The sequence below is a fragment of the Macaca fascicularis genome, chromosome 3 (assembly GCF_037993035.2).
Source record: "Macaca fascicularis isolate 582-1 chromosome 3, T2T-MFA8v1.1".
Lineage (NCBI taxonomy): Eukaryota > Metazoa > Chordata > Mammalia > Primates > Cercopithecidae > Macaca > Macaca fascicularis.
The window spans coordinates 130,330,924-130,345,595 of record NC_088377.1 but is presented as its reverse complement, the minus strand read 5'-3'; the positions used below and the strand labels follow the sequence as shown (position 1 = coordinate 130,345,595).

Sequence of the window (14,672 nt, the reverse complement as noted above, 5' to 3'; positions counted from 1 at the left end):
AGGAACATTTATGCTGGTTGGTACTTTAAGATAGTTGGGCTTCTCAGTCTTCCCTGTTAGTTTTATTGCTGATGTAGATCCTAGTAAGAGGATTCTAATCACTTGCCTGGTGCCTCCCTCCAAGTCAGCAGCAGGCCATCCTGGGCCTTGAGTCTACTGAACTATATTAACTTCCTGTACTTTATTTTTTACTTTTGTTTTTATTCTGATATGCTTAATTTGTAAGTAGAACTTCTTAGAGATATAATTTTGTTTCATAGTTGAAAAATAAATGTTACAGTTTCTTGTTATATTAAAAGTTTATTGTTTTGAATCAAATGTTTTCTAAGATGGGCTTTTACCCACAATCTAGGGTTATATTTTCATTCCTTGAGAGTAAAATACTCCATAGAAGTATTTGACTAAGATATATTGTGCCTATCTGTGCCTAATGAAGCACTAACCACAGTAAATGATGAGTGGCAGTTTAATCAATTCGGTTCCTTCAGTAGTCACCAAGGGCATGCAGAATGTAATTTTTTAATCTTTCACTTTTCAAATACTGCAAATGCCAAAATGAAAAGATTAAGTCTGTTATATGTAATAAATTTTCTTTCAGAATATATAAAAAAGTCACTTTTTAATTTTCATCTTTTTGAAGCTGACCTCCTAGGGAAGAAAGTTCTTTGGTCTATTTTACAAATATATACATTCCTTCAGAGAAGAGTAAGATAAATAAATGGCTACTCTGGTGCATCAAATAGTTCTAGCTTTAATTCCTTAATGGTTTATTTCAGTGAACCATGGCTAAATAAAATTACCTATTAGGTTAATTCATGTGGAAGCATTCTGAGCTTGTATTGCATCCCTGTGTGTTAAATTTAGATTATGTTTTGCATTTAATCTAACTCATTTCAGTGATCTCCTCTTTCTATGTTATTCCTTTGGCTGGAGCTTGAATATATGTTCAGAGAATTGATCTGAGTTATAAAACTCCATTCAAAACAGAATTACCCAAATTCCTTTACATTCTTGCCCCTTGGTATCTGATTTTGAGAACAGCAGCATCAACATGGCTTGGAAGCTTGTTAGAAATGCAGGATCTCAGGCCTCAACCCATACCCAGTAATTAGAATCTGAATTCTAAGAAGATCCCCACGTGGTTAGCATACACATTAAAGGATGAGAAGCACTGCTTCAAGTACTGTTTTTGGAAGGATACATAGGATTCGAGGAAATTTCTGATGCCAGCATAATGTCAAAAGGCAGAAAGGCAAGAGAACTAACCTGTAGTGAGTTATGGTTCTGTTCATCTGCTTGCCTCCTGTCAGAATCAGAAACAGCTTGACACTCCCTTTTTTCATATCCTTCTTTCCAAAGGTTTTGACAATTTAGATGGCTCTGAATGGCTCTAAATAATTTTCTAAACTTGAGAAGAGGCCTCTTACCACTTTCAGTTAGGAAATTGTGTATAAGAAGGGGCAGGTCTCCCCCCACCATAATAGTCTAAGTTTGATGAGTCATTGTTCCTGCTGCACATATGGCAGTGCACGGGCAGTGCTGTGTCATGATCCCTCTAGAACTGAAACTGTCACTCTGCTTGAAGCTTTCAGTCCTAAGGAATCCCAAGCCTTTCCTAACACATGGATGAAATAAAAAACTAAAATCTAGGCAATGTTTTCTGACATTTTCATTGCACCGTATTTTAAAATATTAGAGTCTTTCTACATTATCTGCTGAGATTGAGCCAAACATTTGCCTTGAGAATTAGGGAAGAAGGAGAACAATGTTTTATTTTTTTGATATCTTAATCTAACCAAAATTAGATTAATGTCAACTAGAGAAATAATAACCTTTAGGTCTTATTCTGCTTCCTCATGTGATATAATTATTTATTGAGTTAATTACCATCTAGTTAACAATATCTTTTTGAGAAAATTGACTGAGTATAGTCCACTGAAAATATCATGGATCAAATGCAGATTTTTTATTATGCATGCTGATGGATGTAATTAATCCATATTTTAGTTGAAAGATATAAAGTTATCCTACACCATAAAATCCCAACAGGACTATGATGAACAGATACATACATGACAAGGCATATTAGCTGGTGCCTTTTTGACCTAACTCTATTTCATTCAGGTCTGGTTATGTTGCCATATCTCCAAAACCCCTATCAGTCATTTGGATTATATTTTTAAAAGTAAAAGACCAAATCTTTGTTCTAAGAAAGGTGATGATGGCTACTACATTTACAAGTAAATAAATAAATTGCAGTTGTAGAAAGTATCATGGAGAGCACAGAGTTAGGGGACCTAACATAGTCTAAGAGATCCAGGAGGCATTCCCACAGAAATAACCCTGAACTTGTCTTTCCCTGTTCTAATGGAGGAAAGTTCTTACTCCTTCCCTATGAATTCCATTTTTTTCTATGTATTACACACTCCACCCCACCATTTCCCCAAATATAGTATTTTAAATAAATCTTTTCACCTTGAATTCCTTTGCCATAGAGTATATGTATATATACATTTTCAAATACTTTCATATGAAATTTTTAATTTAATTTTTTAATTGACAATAATTTACATATTTATGGGGTACATAGTGATGTTTTGATACGTATAATATATAGTGATAAGATCAGGGTAATTAGCCCATCCCTCATATAAACTCATATAAAACATTTATCATTTCTTTGTGTTGGAAACATTCAATATCTTCTAGCCATTTGAAACTATATAATATAGTATTATTGTTATAGTCTTAATAATATATATAGTATATGTTACATATAATATAGTCTTATTTTCTTAACTATAGTCATCCTGCAATGGTATAAGACACTGGAACTTATTGCTTCCTTCTGGCCGTAATTTTGTATCTTTTAATAAATCTCTCCCTATACTTTCCTTCCCTACCCTTACCAGCCTCTAGTATCTTCTGTTCTACTTTTTACTTCTACGACATTGACTTTTTTTAGCTTCCATATATGAGTGAGAACATGCGGTGTTTAACTTTCTGTTCCTGGCTTATTTCACTTAACATAATGTCCTCCATTTCTATGTTGTCACAAATGACAAGATTTCATTCTTTTTTATGGCTGAATAGTATTCATTGTGCTTGTAGACCACATTTTCTTCATACATTTATCTGTTGTTGAACACCTAGCTTCATTTCCTATCTTGGCTATTGTGAATAGTTCTGCAGTAAACATGGGGGTGCAAATGTCTCTTCAATATACTGATTTTCTTTCCTTTGGATAAATTCCCAGTAGTGGGATGGCTAGCTCATATGGTAGTTCTATTTGTAGTTTTTTGAGAAACCTCCATACAGTTCTCCATAGAACATTCCCACCAACAGTATATAAGAGTTCCCTTTTCTCCACATCCTCATCAGCATTTGTTATTTATCTTTTTCATAATGGCCATCATAATTGGAGTGAAATGTCTTACCGTGATTTTGATGAGAATTTCCCTGATGATTAGTGATGTTGAGCACTTTTTCATGTTTCTTGGCCATTTGTGTGTCTTCTTTTGGAAAATGTCTGTTCAGACCATTTGTCCCCCTTTTTTTTTCTTTTAAAGAGACAGGGTCCTTCTCTGTCACTCAGGGTGGAGTGCAGTAGTACAATCATAGCTCACTGCAGCCTCAGTCTCCTGGGTTCCAGCAATCCTCCCACCTCAGCCTCTTGAGCCGCTGAGACTACAGGTGCAGTCCCACCATGCCTGGCAATTTTTTTTTTAAATTTTTTGTGGAGACAGTCTTGCTATGTTACCCAGATTGGTCTGGAACTCCCTAGTCTCAAGCGATTCTCCCACCTCAGCTTCCAAACTGCTGGGATTACTGGCATCGACCATGGCCCCTGGCCTCATCGACCCATTTTTAAATAAGATTGTTTTTTCAATGTTGAGATATTTGAGTTCCTTATATATTCTAGATATTAATCCCCTGTCATATAAATAGTTTACAAATATTTACTCTCATTTTGTGGGTTGTTCTTTCACTCTGTTGATTGTTTCACTCTGTTTTCCTGTATGTAGCTACATTCCTACCCCACTGTATAAAAACTCAGTTTAAGTCAGTTGGGGAGAAGGATTGGAGACTTATCTCCTGTCCGTACAGAAGCTTTAAGTGTAGAAGCTTTTGGTGTGATATAATCCCATTTGTTTATTTTTGCTTTTGTTGCCTGTGCTTTTGATGTTTTATTCATAAAATCTTTTCCCAGATCAATGTCCTGAAGTGTTTCCCCTATGTTTTCTTCTAGTAGTTTTATAGTTTTGGGCCTTATGTTTAAGTCTTTAATCATTTTGAGGTGATTTTGTATACTGTGAGGCGTGGAAGTCTAGTTTTGTTCTTCTGGATAAGAATATCCAATTTTCCCAGCAGCACTGATTGAAGAGCTTGTCATTGTCCTGTGAGTGTTCTTGGCACTGTTAGCAAAACACCAGGGGTTCAGCCTAGGTCCCATTTGCCTGCTGCACAGAAAGCCACTGACTGAGACAATGAGTTTTGCCAGGGAAGAAGCCTTTGTTTGGGTGCTGCAGCTGAAGAGACAAGAGAAAAGTCTCAAATCCATCTCCCCAGCTGACTAAAATTGGGGGTTTATATAGTGGAGAAGGAATGTAGCTACATGCGGGGAAACAGGAATTAGGCAGAAATAAGGAAGAGAAGTTTCAGTTCTGTAATACTGTTGGAGTTCTGAGTGTGGGTTTCCTGAGAAACAAACTCAGATAAGACAAATATGTTTCAAGCTTTAAGACCAGGAGATCAATTTCTATGTTTATTCTTTTAAAAAGCCCATAAACATCAGACTTATGGGAAATCATGACATACCACTTGTGATGTTAACCTTTGTCACATGGCTGAGATAGTGTTTGCCAGTTTTCTCCATTGTAAATTTGCCGTCCACACCCACTCTCCACTCCTACTTCCTTACTATACTCTTTGGAAACAAGTCACTAAGCTCAGCTCACACAGAATAGCCAGGGGAACGAGGGTTGCATTGCTTTTGATTCATTCAGCAAATATTTTTGAGCCCTTATTATGTGCCTGACACTCTGCTATGTCCTGGGAATAAGGTGATGTCCACAACCTTGTCCCTGATCTTGTAGATGTTCCATCTAGAGGAGACACACGCCCAAAAGCCAAATGCAATTGAACATTTTTAAGTGTTTTGAAGGGGACAAACTAGGAAAAGCAGGGTGAGACACTGGGGCTGGGGCTGTAAGGAGGAACTGCCTTACAGGTGGTCACTGGGAAAGACATTTCTAAGTGGAGCTATTTGCACTAACCCCTGAACAGCAAAAAGCAATTAACCAGGTACAGAGAAGGCAAAGGGAACAACAATCCGTGCAGAGATCCTGGGATGGGAAGGACTGTGGCAAGTTATATGAGAGGACGGTGGAACAGCATGGCTGGAGCAGAGAAAATCTAATGTGGATACAGACGTGATGTAAATTTGGAGATAGAAGTCAGTTGCACAGCATGTGGAGGCTTCATTGCCTGCAGCCTCTACTGTTGATTTTAAGGAAGAAAAAAGTTCAAGGGATAATTTTAAAAACTGGATTCCTCTCCTGTTGTCAATATAGGGGCACGCATGTAGGGTATGAGTAGAAAGAAAACAGGTGGAAAGAAAATCCTCTGAAATCAGGATAGAACCAGCATAATTTTGGAAACCCCTTATGTTTATAAAATTAAAGTTAACAGGTAAAATTTTCTAATGTTTATAAAATAAAAGGTAGTACTTCCAAGCATGATATAATGCTTCCCTATCTTCTAAATATAAAATAGAAACTTTTTTAAAGTTAGTAAAATAAACTGTCCTTCTTCTCCCTCTCATGATACATATCAGCTCACCAAATTCTCTATTTTGGGAAAAAGTTAGATGGCACCTTATTTAAAAACATCACTACATATATTTTCTCCCAATTTATTTCTCAGTTCAAAACACTTTAGAGATTAAAATATCTATCTTCAAGTTTAAAATATCTACTAATTTTTGACAAAATACAGGAAACTTCTAAGGCATATTTTATTACAGGAAAACTGCTAAAGAGAGTAGTGAAAAAACAGATCATAATTAAGAGATTATTTCTACTAATTACTTACAAATAATCATGACATATTATACTTTCTTTATTTGTTTTTCCATAACTGATTAGGATGACTTCTTCTATTACTGTGTTTTTTTGCAAGTGGAACATAACATAGGTCAAGATTTCACAAACTTTGTAAAGGGCCTGATGGTAAAAATTTAGGTTTTGCAGGACATGTGGTTTCTGTAGCAACTACTTACCTTTGTCATTTCAATGAGAAAAGCAACCATACATGGTACCTAAATGAATGAGTGTGGTTGTTTTTCATTAAAGCTTATTTATAGATACTGAAATTAGAATTTCAGGTAATGTTCATATGTCACCAAATATTCTTCTTTTGATATTTTTCAAGCATTTAAAAATGTAGAAGCCATTCTTAGAATGGAATATGGACTTCTGCTCTCTTTTTAGATTTTTCTTCTCTTGTCCACATAGAGCCATAACAACAGCAGTTAGCTCTCTAAAGTTTCTTCAGTTTATTAGACCCTTTTTTCTCAACCTGGAATATTTCCATTCCCAGTGCCATCACTCCGTAATCCAACCAGCTTGCACTTGTCTAGCCCTTTCAGGCATTAAGCATCCTTGCTAACCCTACACTCTGAGCTAAGCATGTCCTCTCATGCTGAAGGAACTGTGTAAACTGAAATACGTTCGAATTACTGTGTTTATACCATACAGATCTGCTAAACAGAATCTTTATGGGGGTTTTCCCAAAATTAACAACAGTCCTAAAAGTTTACTGACCTCACCAACAATGAGAAGTGAAGCTGAGAAAAAAAAATTCTGAACTATTAGACATACCCCCAAACCAATGTTCACCACCATGCTAGAGGAAAGTCTAAGTTATCTCTACATTCTCGTTACAAAAAATGTTACTATAGAATTGTCATAAGAAGAATTAATTAAGATTATATAGCCAAAATTATAGAAAGAAATGTATTAGAGATTTATCAGATAAAGATAAATGTCAGATAGTTAATTTTACATTGTTTTCCTAAATGTCAGATTCTTTATTGCATTTGTTACCTTTTAAAATTTTGTGATTGCTTTTGACTGATTTGCTCATTCTAAATGCACTTTTATGGCCAATTTTTAGTTATAATTTTATAATCTTTTTAATAACAAAAACTCCCAGATTATGTAAGTTTCAATACTAAAAGATTGTCTGTCCCTGGTTGTACTGACAACAAATTGTCAATTCTGCTTAAAATTTTGTTTTGAATTGTGATGAAAAAAATCATTCATATACCTGAGACAGAAATTAAATTGGGAAATGTTTAGTTCAAAAAAATTGAAGAATCTGTGAGCCTCGGTGGGTGTTTATATATTACCTTACTGGGGAACTAATCCTAAAATAAGAGTTTGAGCATACTGCATCCTGTGACACCTTTGATTGTAAGCTTTTGTGACCAGTTCTTATTCTTGAAAAATTTAGACTAAGTAGGTGATAATTACATAATTATTCAAATTCTCAAAAGAAGGAACAAAGGAGACATTTCCTGATATAAGATTATGTATCATAAATTATAGTGCTTAAGTGGATGAATTTTTCTCAGTAAACCATTCAGTGCAGTCAATTTAATCCATTGAGAGAGGGAGCATGGGGCTAATGGAGGGTAGAAAGAGGTGTGGGGTAAACAGACACTAGTTCTTTCATATTAAATTGAAGAACTCTTATTGCTGTATGGCAATAAGGCAGTCCAGTAATAAGGAATTCTGTTATATTCATATGTTGATATGTTTTATACATGTACTTTTTATTTTCTTTTACATTTTATCTCTTTTTGTGAGTCCTTTAAGTGTAATTCCCTCAGCTTCTTTAGTACATCCTCAAGCATCTTTGAAAAAGATGATGTCATAGGAAACATCCACTAGAAACGAAAATCCAAGTCTTAGCCAGCTAAGCAGATAAGAGCCTATAAAAATGCTACATCATTCCATTCCAGCTGAATAGAATTGCAGCATAGATTTGTCTTTTAATCGTTCTAAGTAACATATTATGGAGATGATATAGACTAAACACAAGTAGTGCTAAAATAAATTCTATAAGTAGTTCTGGCAATGTAATAGTTACTTTCCTAGCCAGCCTAGCTGTGTACATAATGGGGGTGGCTATGGCTTCTGCTAAGGCTCTTCACACTCTGAGCTGCAGCTTATGGTGGGAAAAAATGAAGACCGAAAAGTAAAGAGCAGAGAGGATACGCTGAGTGTAAAAAAGGAAGGTGCAGGTAGCTATTTAAGATCCAAGGTATTTTATTGTGTAAACTTAAATAAGAAGAAAATAGTCTTAGAAAAGAATTCCTGACAGAAAAATTTGGAAAGCCACCATACTGAAAATTTAAGTAGACTTAACCAGACATCTGAAGCCCTAATATTTATAAGCACATCATTGTTTCTTAATATCCTAATAAAATAATTCTCTTGATACCTATGTTGTCTTTCAAATCTAAAATGAAAACATGTTGTGTAAAAACCCATCTACCTAGAACACTGGTTTGAAATTATTTACTACTTAAATAAAATTACATCCTATGATATAAAATGGCATTTGTTTGTTTTGAGTCATTTTAACACTGTATATTATTGGTGTTTACTTTGAATAAGAATCATGTGGTACAATAGGGAAGCAATTTCTGCAAATACATCACTTCTTTAATTCAAAACACTGTTTATATACAACTGTGATAACAACTGGAGTAGCTTTAGAGAAGTAGGTCACTTGGTCTTAACCCCTAGGTTTCTGAAATAAAGACTCAAGGGTTTGCTTGCCCTAAATTGAGTATGGGGGTGCAGCAGTGGAAGAAGTGTCCCAATATGTTCATGGTTTTATTAGAATACTTGCAGGAAACATAAACCCATTCAAATACAGCCAATGTAAAAATCTGGAGAATTTCCAGGAGGTAGAGAGTTCTAAAAAACAAAACAAAACAAAACTGGATCATCTGAACATCTAAGCCTGCAGAAGTCAAGAACCTAGTCAGTTCAGGGGATTTCATCTGCAGGAATGTGTAGCCATTCATGCTACTTCCCTGACACTAATGTGACTTAGCCATCTACATATGCTAGTTTCTTACCATACTGCCCTATTCTCCAGAGGAGCAGAAGTATCTAAGTGGCTCCCTGTCCATACTATGGATTGGTTATTCCTGTTGGGCTAGGTGCAAGATGCAGCAGTCTGGGAGGCAAGGCCTTTTGATTTACTGGACTAACTTGCTAGGTGGGAACTGTGAGATTGGCAGGTCAAGCTGCGAAAGAATGTCAAGCATAGTAGATGGCGGCTGATATATTGAGTAAGGGCTTAATCCATAAGCTCATAAGGGGAGCAATTCTGTCTGCTGAAAGATCCATGAAAGGCATCACAGAGGAGATGCATTTAAATAGGATTATAGTGGTTGAGTTGGAATTCGCTATCAAGAGCAAATAGGCAAAGAAGGAGGGTACTCTAGGTAGTGAAGCAATTTGAGTAAAATGGTATAGGTTTATGCTTGGCACTCAGGTACATCAGTCTGGCTCAGCGATTCTCACTGTAGCTGCCCTGAATCATCTGAGCAGCCCATGTGGATGCCTGGGCTCCAACCTAGATAAATTGAAACAGGATCTCTGGGGTTTGTGGTCAGAGATATGCAGTTTCTTAACCTTCTCCAGGTGATTCTAATGCAAAGAGGATTGAGAACCACTGAATGTCTAGAGGCTACAATACTTTATGAGTTTGTGAAATATAGTTGGAAAAGGATGTTTGAACATGACTGTGAGGACTCATACATCAAGCTAAGGACTTAACTGTATTCTGTAAGTAATAGCACTAAAATGCACTATTTGATTGGTTTCCACCCTTTTCTGAGCCCAGTATAGTTGCATCTATTTAGAGTTATTTCAGGGCAGTAGATGGGGGCAGGAGGAGTGGGTAGGTTATGGGATCTAGGTGTACGTCACCTAGATAGCTCATGGTGCTCATTAAAAATACTGTTTATCAAATAACTCCATTAAAAATGGGCAAAAGACATGAACAGGCATTCTCAAAAGAAGACATACAAGCAGCCAACAAACATACTAAAAAATGCTCCACATCACTAATCATCAGAGAAATGCAAATCAAAACCACAGTGAGATACTATCTCACACCAGTTAGAATGGTTATTATTAAAAAGTCAAAAAACAACAGATGCTGGCAAGGCTACAGAGAAAACGGAATGCTCATACACTGTTGGTGAAAATGTATAATAAATTAATTCAGTCACCATGGAAAGCAATTTGGAGATTTCTCAAAGAACTTAAAACAGAACTATCATACAACCCAGCAATCTCATAACTAGGTATATATCTGAAAGAAAACAAATCATTCTAAAAAAAAAGATACATGCACTCACGTATTCACCACAGCACTATTCACAATAGCAATGACATGGACTCAACCTAGGTGCCCACCAACAATGGACTGGAGAAAGAAAATGTGATACATACATACCATGGAATACCATGCAGCCATGAAAAAGAATGAAATAGTGTTGTTTGCAGCAACATGGATGCAGCTGGAGGCCATTATGCTAAGTGAATTAACACAGGAACAGGAAACCAAATACTGCATGTTGTCATTCATAAGTGGGAGCTAAGCATCAGGTACTCATAGCATAAAAATGACAACAATAGAAACTAGAGACTACTAGAAGGGGGAGGAAGGGAGGGAGACAAGGGTTGACAAACTATTGGGTACTATGTATGCTCAGTACCTGGGTGATGGGATCATTCATACCTCAGACCTCAGAGTCACACAGTATACCCATGTAACAAACCTGCACGTGTACTCCTGAATCTAAAAAGTTAGAAGGAAAAAGAAAACTGTTTACCCGCTGCTTCTCTTCTGTAGGAGTGGATATTCTAATTCCAGATTTAGTTTTCCTAAGCAGAATGTATTGAAGTTTTGTAATTATTCTTTCTTCTCTCTTTAGGGGAGTAGGTTGCATCTTTGTTGAAATGATCCAAGGAGTTGCTGCTTTTCCAGGAATGAAAGACATTCAGGATCAACTTGAACGAATATTTCTGGTAAGTCCTTTACAGAGTATTTCTGAGAAACAATGGTTTCTAATTAGTCACTTAATGACAAATTTTATAGCAGTCTGTGGAAAATAATTTAAAACAAATTTATTGTCACATTTGGTTCTAACATATTTTGGACCTTTGAAAAAGCAGGAAATCAGTTAAGAATTATGTTTTTATACTACTGTACATGAATAACATGTGAAAGTGGTAAGAAGGAACAGGGCGGGAGAGGCAATATAGAGAAAGTAATGGGTTAAAAATGACAGAAGAATTCCAAATAATTAATATAGATACTCCCTCCCCTTCATGTAGGTGGAGCTTAACTCCCCCGTCCCCCTTGACTGTGAGCTTTGATAACTTCCTTCCATAAAGCAGAGCATGGACAGTGGGAAGACGGTGACTTTACAATAGAGACACCAGTTAAACAGTACTTCAGTCAGGTTTTCCAAGGCTATCATCATCAAAGATAAGTCATGTTAGTGGGGTGTACCCTTGATATGATGTGTTGATAATGGCAGCTCACCTCTGTGGTCTTCCTCCCCAAACCATAGCCCCAGTTAAATCGTAAAAAATACATCACACGAGCCAAAACTGACAGACATTCTACAAAATACATGACTAGTAGTCTTCAAAACTGTCAAAGTCATCAAAAACAAGGAAAGTTTGAGAAACTGTCATAAATCACAGGAGGCTAGGGGAGACATGACAACTCAATGTAATGTGGTCTCCTGGATGAAATACTTGAAAGGAAGAACATTATTAAGTATGTTGTTCAGTTAATATCAGTGTACCAATGTGAGTTTCTTAGCTGTGACAAATGTACCATATTATGTAAGATTTTCACTAGAGAGGGAAACTGGGCGAAGGGTATACATGAGCTCTCTGTATTATGTTTTGTAACTTTTCTGTAAATCTAAAACTATTCTAAAATTAAAAGCTTATTTAAACTTTTGAAAGTCTGCAAAAAGTAAGTGTTCTGGAGCCAGACTATCTGGACTTATCACCCTTCTCTGTCACTTTTTAGCCATGGGACTTTCAGCAAGGGGCTTATTAGTTCTCTGAGCTTTAGTTTTCTCATGGTTGAAATGAGGGATAATAATAGCACCTTCTTCATAGGTGGCTTTGAAGAATAATTGACTAATATATAAGTTCTTTTCGGACTCTGCTTGGCACATAGTAAATACTTTACATATATATAAATCATTGTTATTTTTATTACATCATTTTATGCCAAATACTTTTATTCAGTAGAGTTTCCACATTAGCTAATATTCATATAAACCTGTAATTTAAAACATGAAATCAGAGTTAGACAAATTAAGTGCAACATTAAAATATAGCTATCATATTAAGAATAAAATCTGCAATAGAGCGTAGTGATACAAACTGAGGCTCCATCACTATTGTGTTCACCTTAATGTCAGCAATAAAATGGTAAGAAAAGAAGACTAGAAACTAGGAAATTAAAGCACATCTGATTCCTCTATGCAGCAGCCTATATCCCTGTGAGTCGCTGTGCGCTAACAACAAATGGACAATCAACAAAGTACCTAACATAGAAACCGTCCTCAAAGTGTTGTCCTGTTGGTTTTGTTCTTTCAGAAACCATCTGTATCCACTTCCTTTCAATTTTATTTTATTCGATATCTATAAATTCCCAAAAATGTTAACATGATTATAAAAATAGTGTATCTTTATAATGGAAAATTCCTACAGTGTTAAAATGAATAATGGAAAATTCCTACAGTGTTAAAATGAATAAAAGCTGAAAAAATCACCCTTTGTCCTACCATGCAGAGAAAATCACATCTAGTACTTGGACATATACCTTCCATAGAGTTTTTCTATACATATTTGAAAAGATTGAATCATATCTTGTATATGCTTTTGGAACCAGCTATTTTCACTAAACAATTTGTAATTAGCACCTTTCAATGAAAAATAAATTCAGAAACCTATCATTCTTAATGACTGGGGAGTGTTTCGTTGTATGGATGAGACATTATTTACTTAACCAGCCCAATATTGATAGCTTGTTTTCAGTTTTTCACTATAATAAAATGCTGCACAATCATCCTGTTAGTTAAGAATAATTATTAGAATAAGAAGTCCTTATTTCAATAAAATTTAATTTATATAGATGTATTGACCATTTCTTCATATCCATCCCTTCATTTAAACTCATGAAGCCCTTTTTTCTCCCTGCTCCCAAGAACGTCTCTTATTCACTTTACTGAGATTGTACTGAGTCTATAAAAATAATATAAAATAGTACTTTCCTATCCAAGATTAAATTACTCAATTTTATGGCCATTAGCATAAATGTGCAGCTTTTATAAACATGTTTGTTTTTTCGTTCTACTCAATACTTTACTTTTATTCAATTATTTTAAATAACTTTTTCACAATAATTTTCTTAAAAATATAAACTTTTCCATATATTTTGTATTGACAAAAATGGCCTAGAAGGAACTTCAATGGGCTTTAGTGTATATACATTTTTATGCAAAAACATATCTCCAAATATTTAGCATTTTTATTTACATAAAGCTCATGTATAATAATAATAGTATCACTAAATTATATGCTGATAATTTTCTAAACTTTAGACTCCACTTTTCACTCTCTGATAGCTGTTGAACAATAATTATGTAACTTGTCAAATTACTGATATCTGGTAGAATTATTACTATACTGTATTTGAAAGCAGAAAACTTTAAAAAGGGAATTGTACTGAAAGACATAGCTCCACTTATATATTACTTTAGCTTGAATTATAAAAGAAAAGAAATTGTTATATAAGGGAGATATACAGCAACAGAACAAAAAAGTGAGTTTCATAAAAGTGTAATTTATTGACATAGCTTAGTCAAAGCTTTCATTTGAAATCTTTGTTTAACAGAAGTAATTTCCATTGGGTAATGTCTTATTGGATTACTTCCTGTATGAAATTTTGCTATTATTTATTAATATTATGGCATTAGTTTCCTAATTTTATGGGTATTCGGAGACCTTTGAGCTATGACTAGGCTTTTAATAAGTCAGAGATATAAATCATTTTAAATTTCCCATGGGATTATTGATACACTAAACTACCATTGCTCTTGTTGGAGCACAGAGACCCACAAATGCAGATAAGCATCATGATTTATGGCAATAGTGCTTTCATTTACTGTAGTTATTTTACACATCTAATGCCTCTTACAATAAAATGTCCTTTGATAATTAGGAAATGAAGATCATCCTCTATATAAAATTACTGCTGTAGAATTAAATGATGCTATGTTTTGCCCTGAAGAATTAGACAAAGCCAGATAAAGAGAAATCTAAAGAATTCTTTCAACATTAAATGTTATCATTTTAAATATTTTATTTTCTCTACTGAATTGTTTAAATTTGCAAGTATTAGCTATATTATCACACAGTAGACTCTCTCAAGACTGGTGTGATCCTGGTGTGAGGAGGAAATTTTATAAACCCAGTATGGTTAAATCACTGAGAAAAAATAAATGCTTTTCCTCTGTGACCTTTTATGTCTAATCTTGGAAGGAATGA

The 14,672-nt window shown here is 35.0% G+C and overlaps 1 protein-coding gene across 17 annotated transcripts in view; it reads left to right on the top strand.

Annotated features, from left to right (window-relative positions):
• Positions 1-14,672, top strand: part of CDK14 (cyclin dependent kinase 14) — a 790,403-nt gene that overhangs the window by 555,894 nt on the left and 219,837 nt on the right. For all 17 annotated transcript variants that reach the window (XR_012432704.1, XR_006696501.2, XR_012432705.1 and 14 more), the window contains one exon: positions 11,027-11,120. Coding sequence is in view for 14 of the 17 variants with exons in the window: in XM_045387589.2 (XP_045243524.1) it covers positions 11,027-11,120 (94 nt within the window). In the remaining 3 variants the exon portion in view is untranslated. The remainder of the gene's footprint in view (positions 1-11,026; positions 11,121-14,672) is intronic.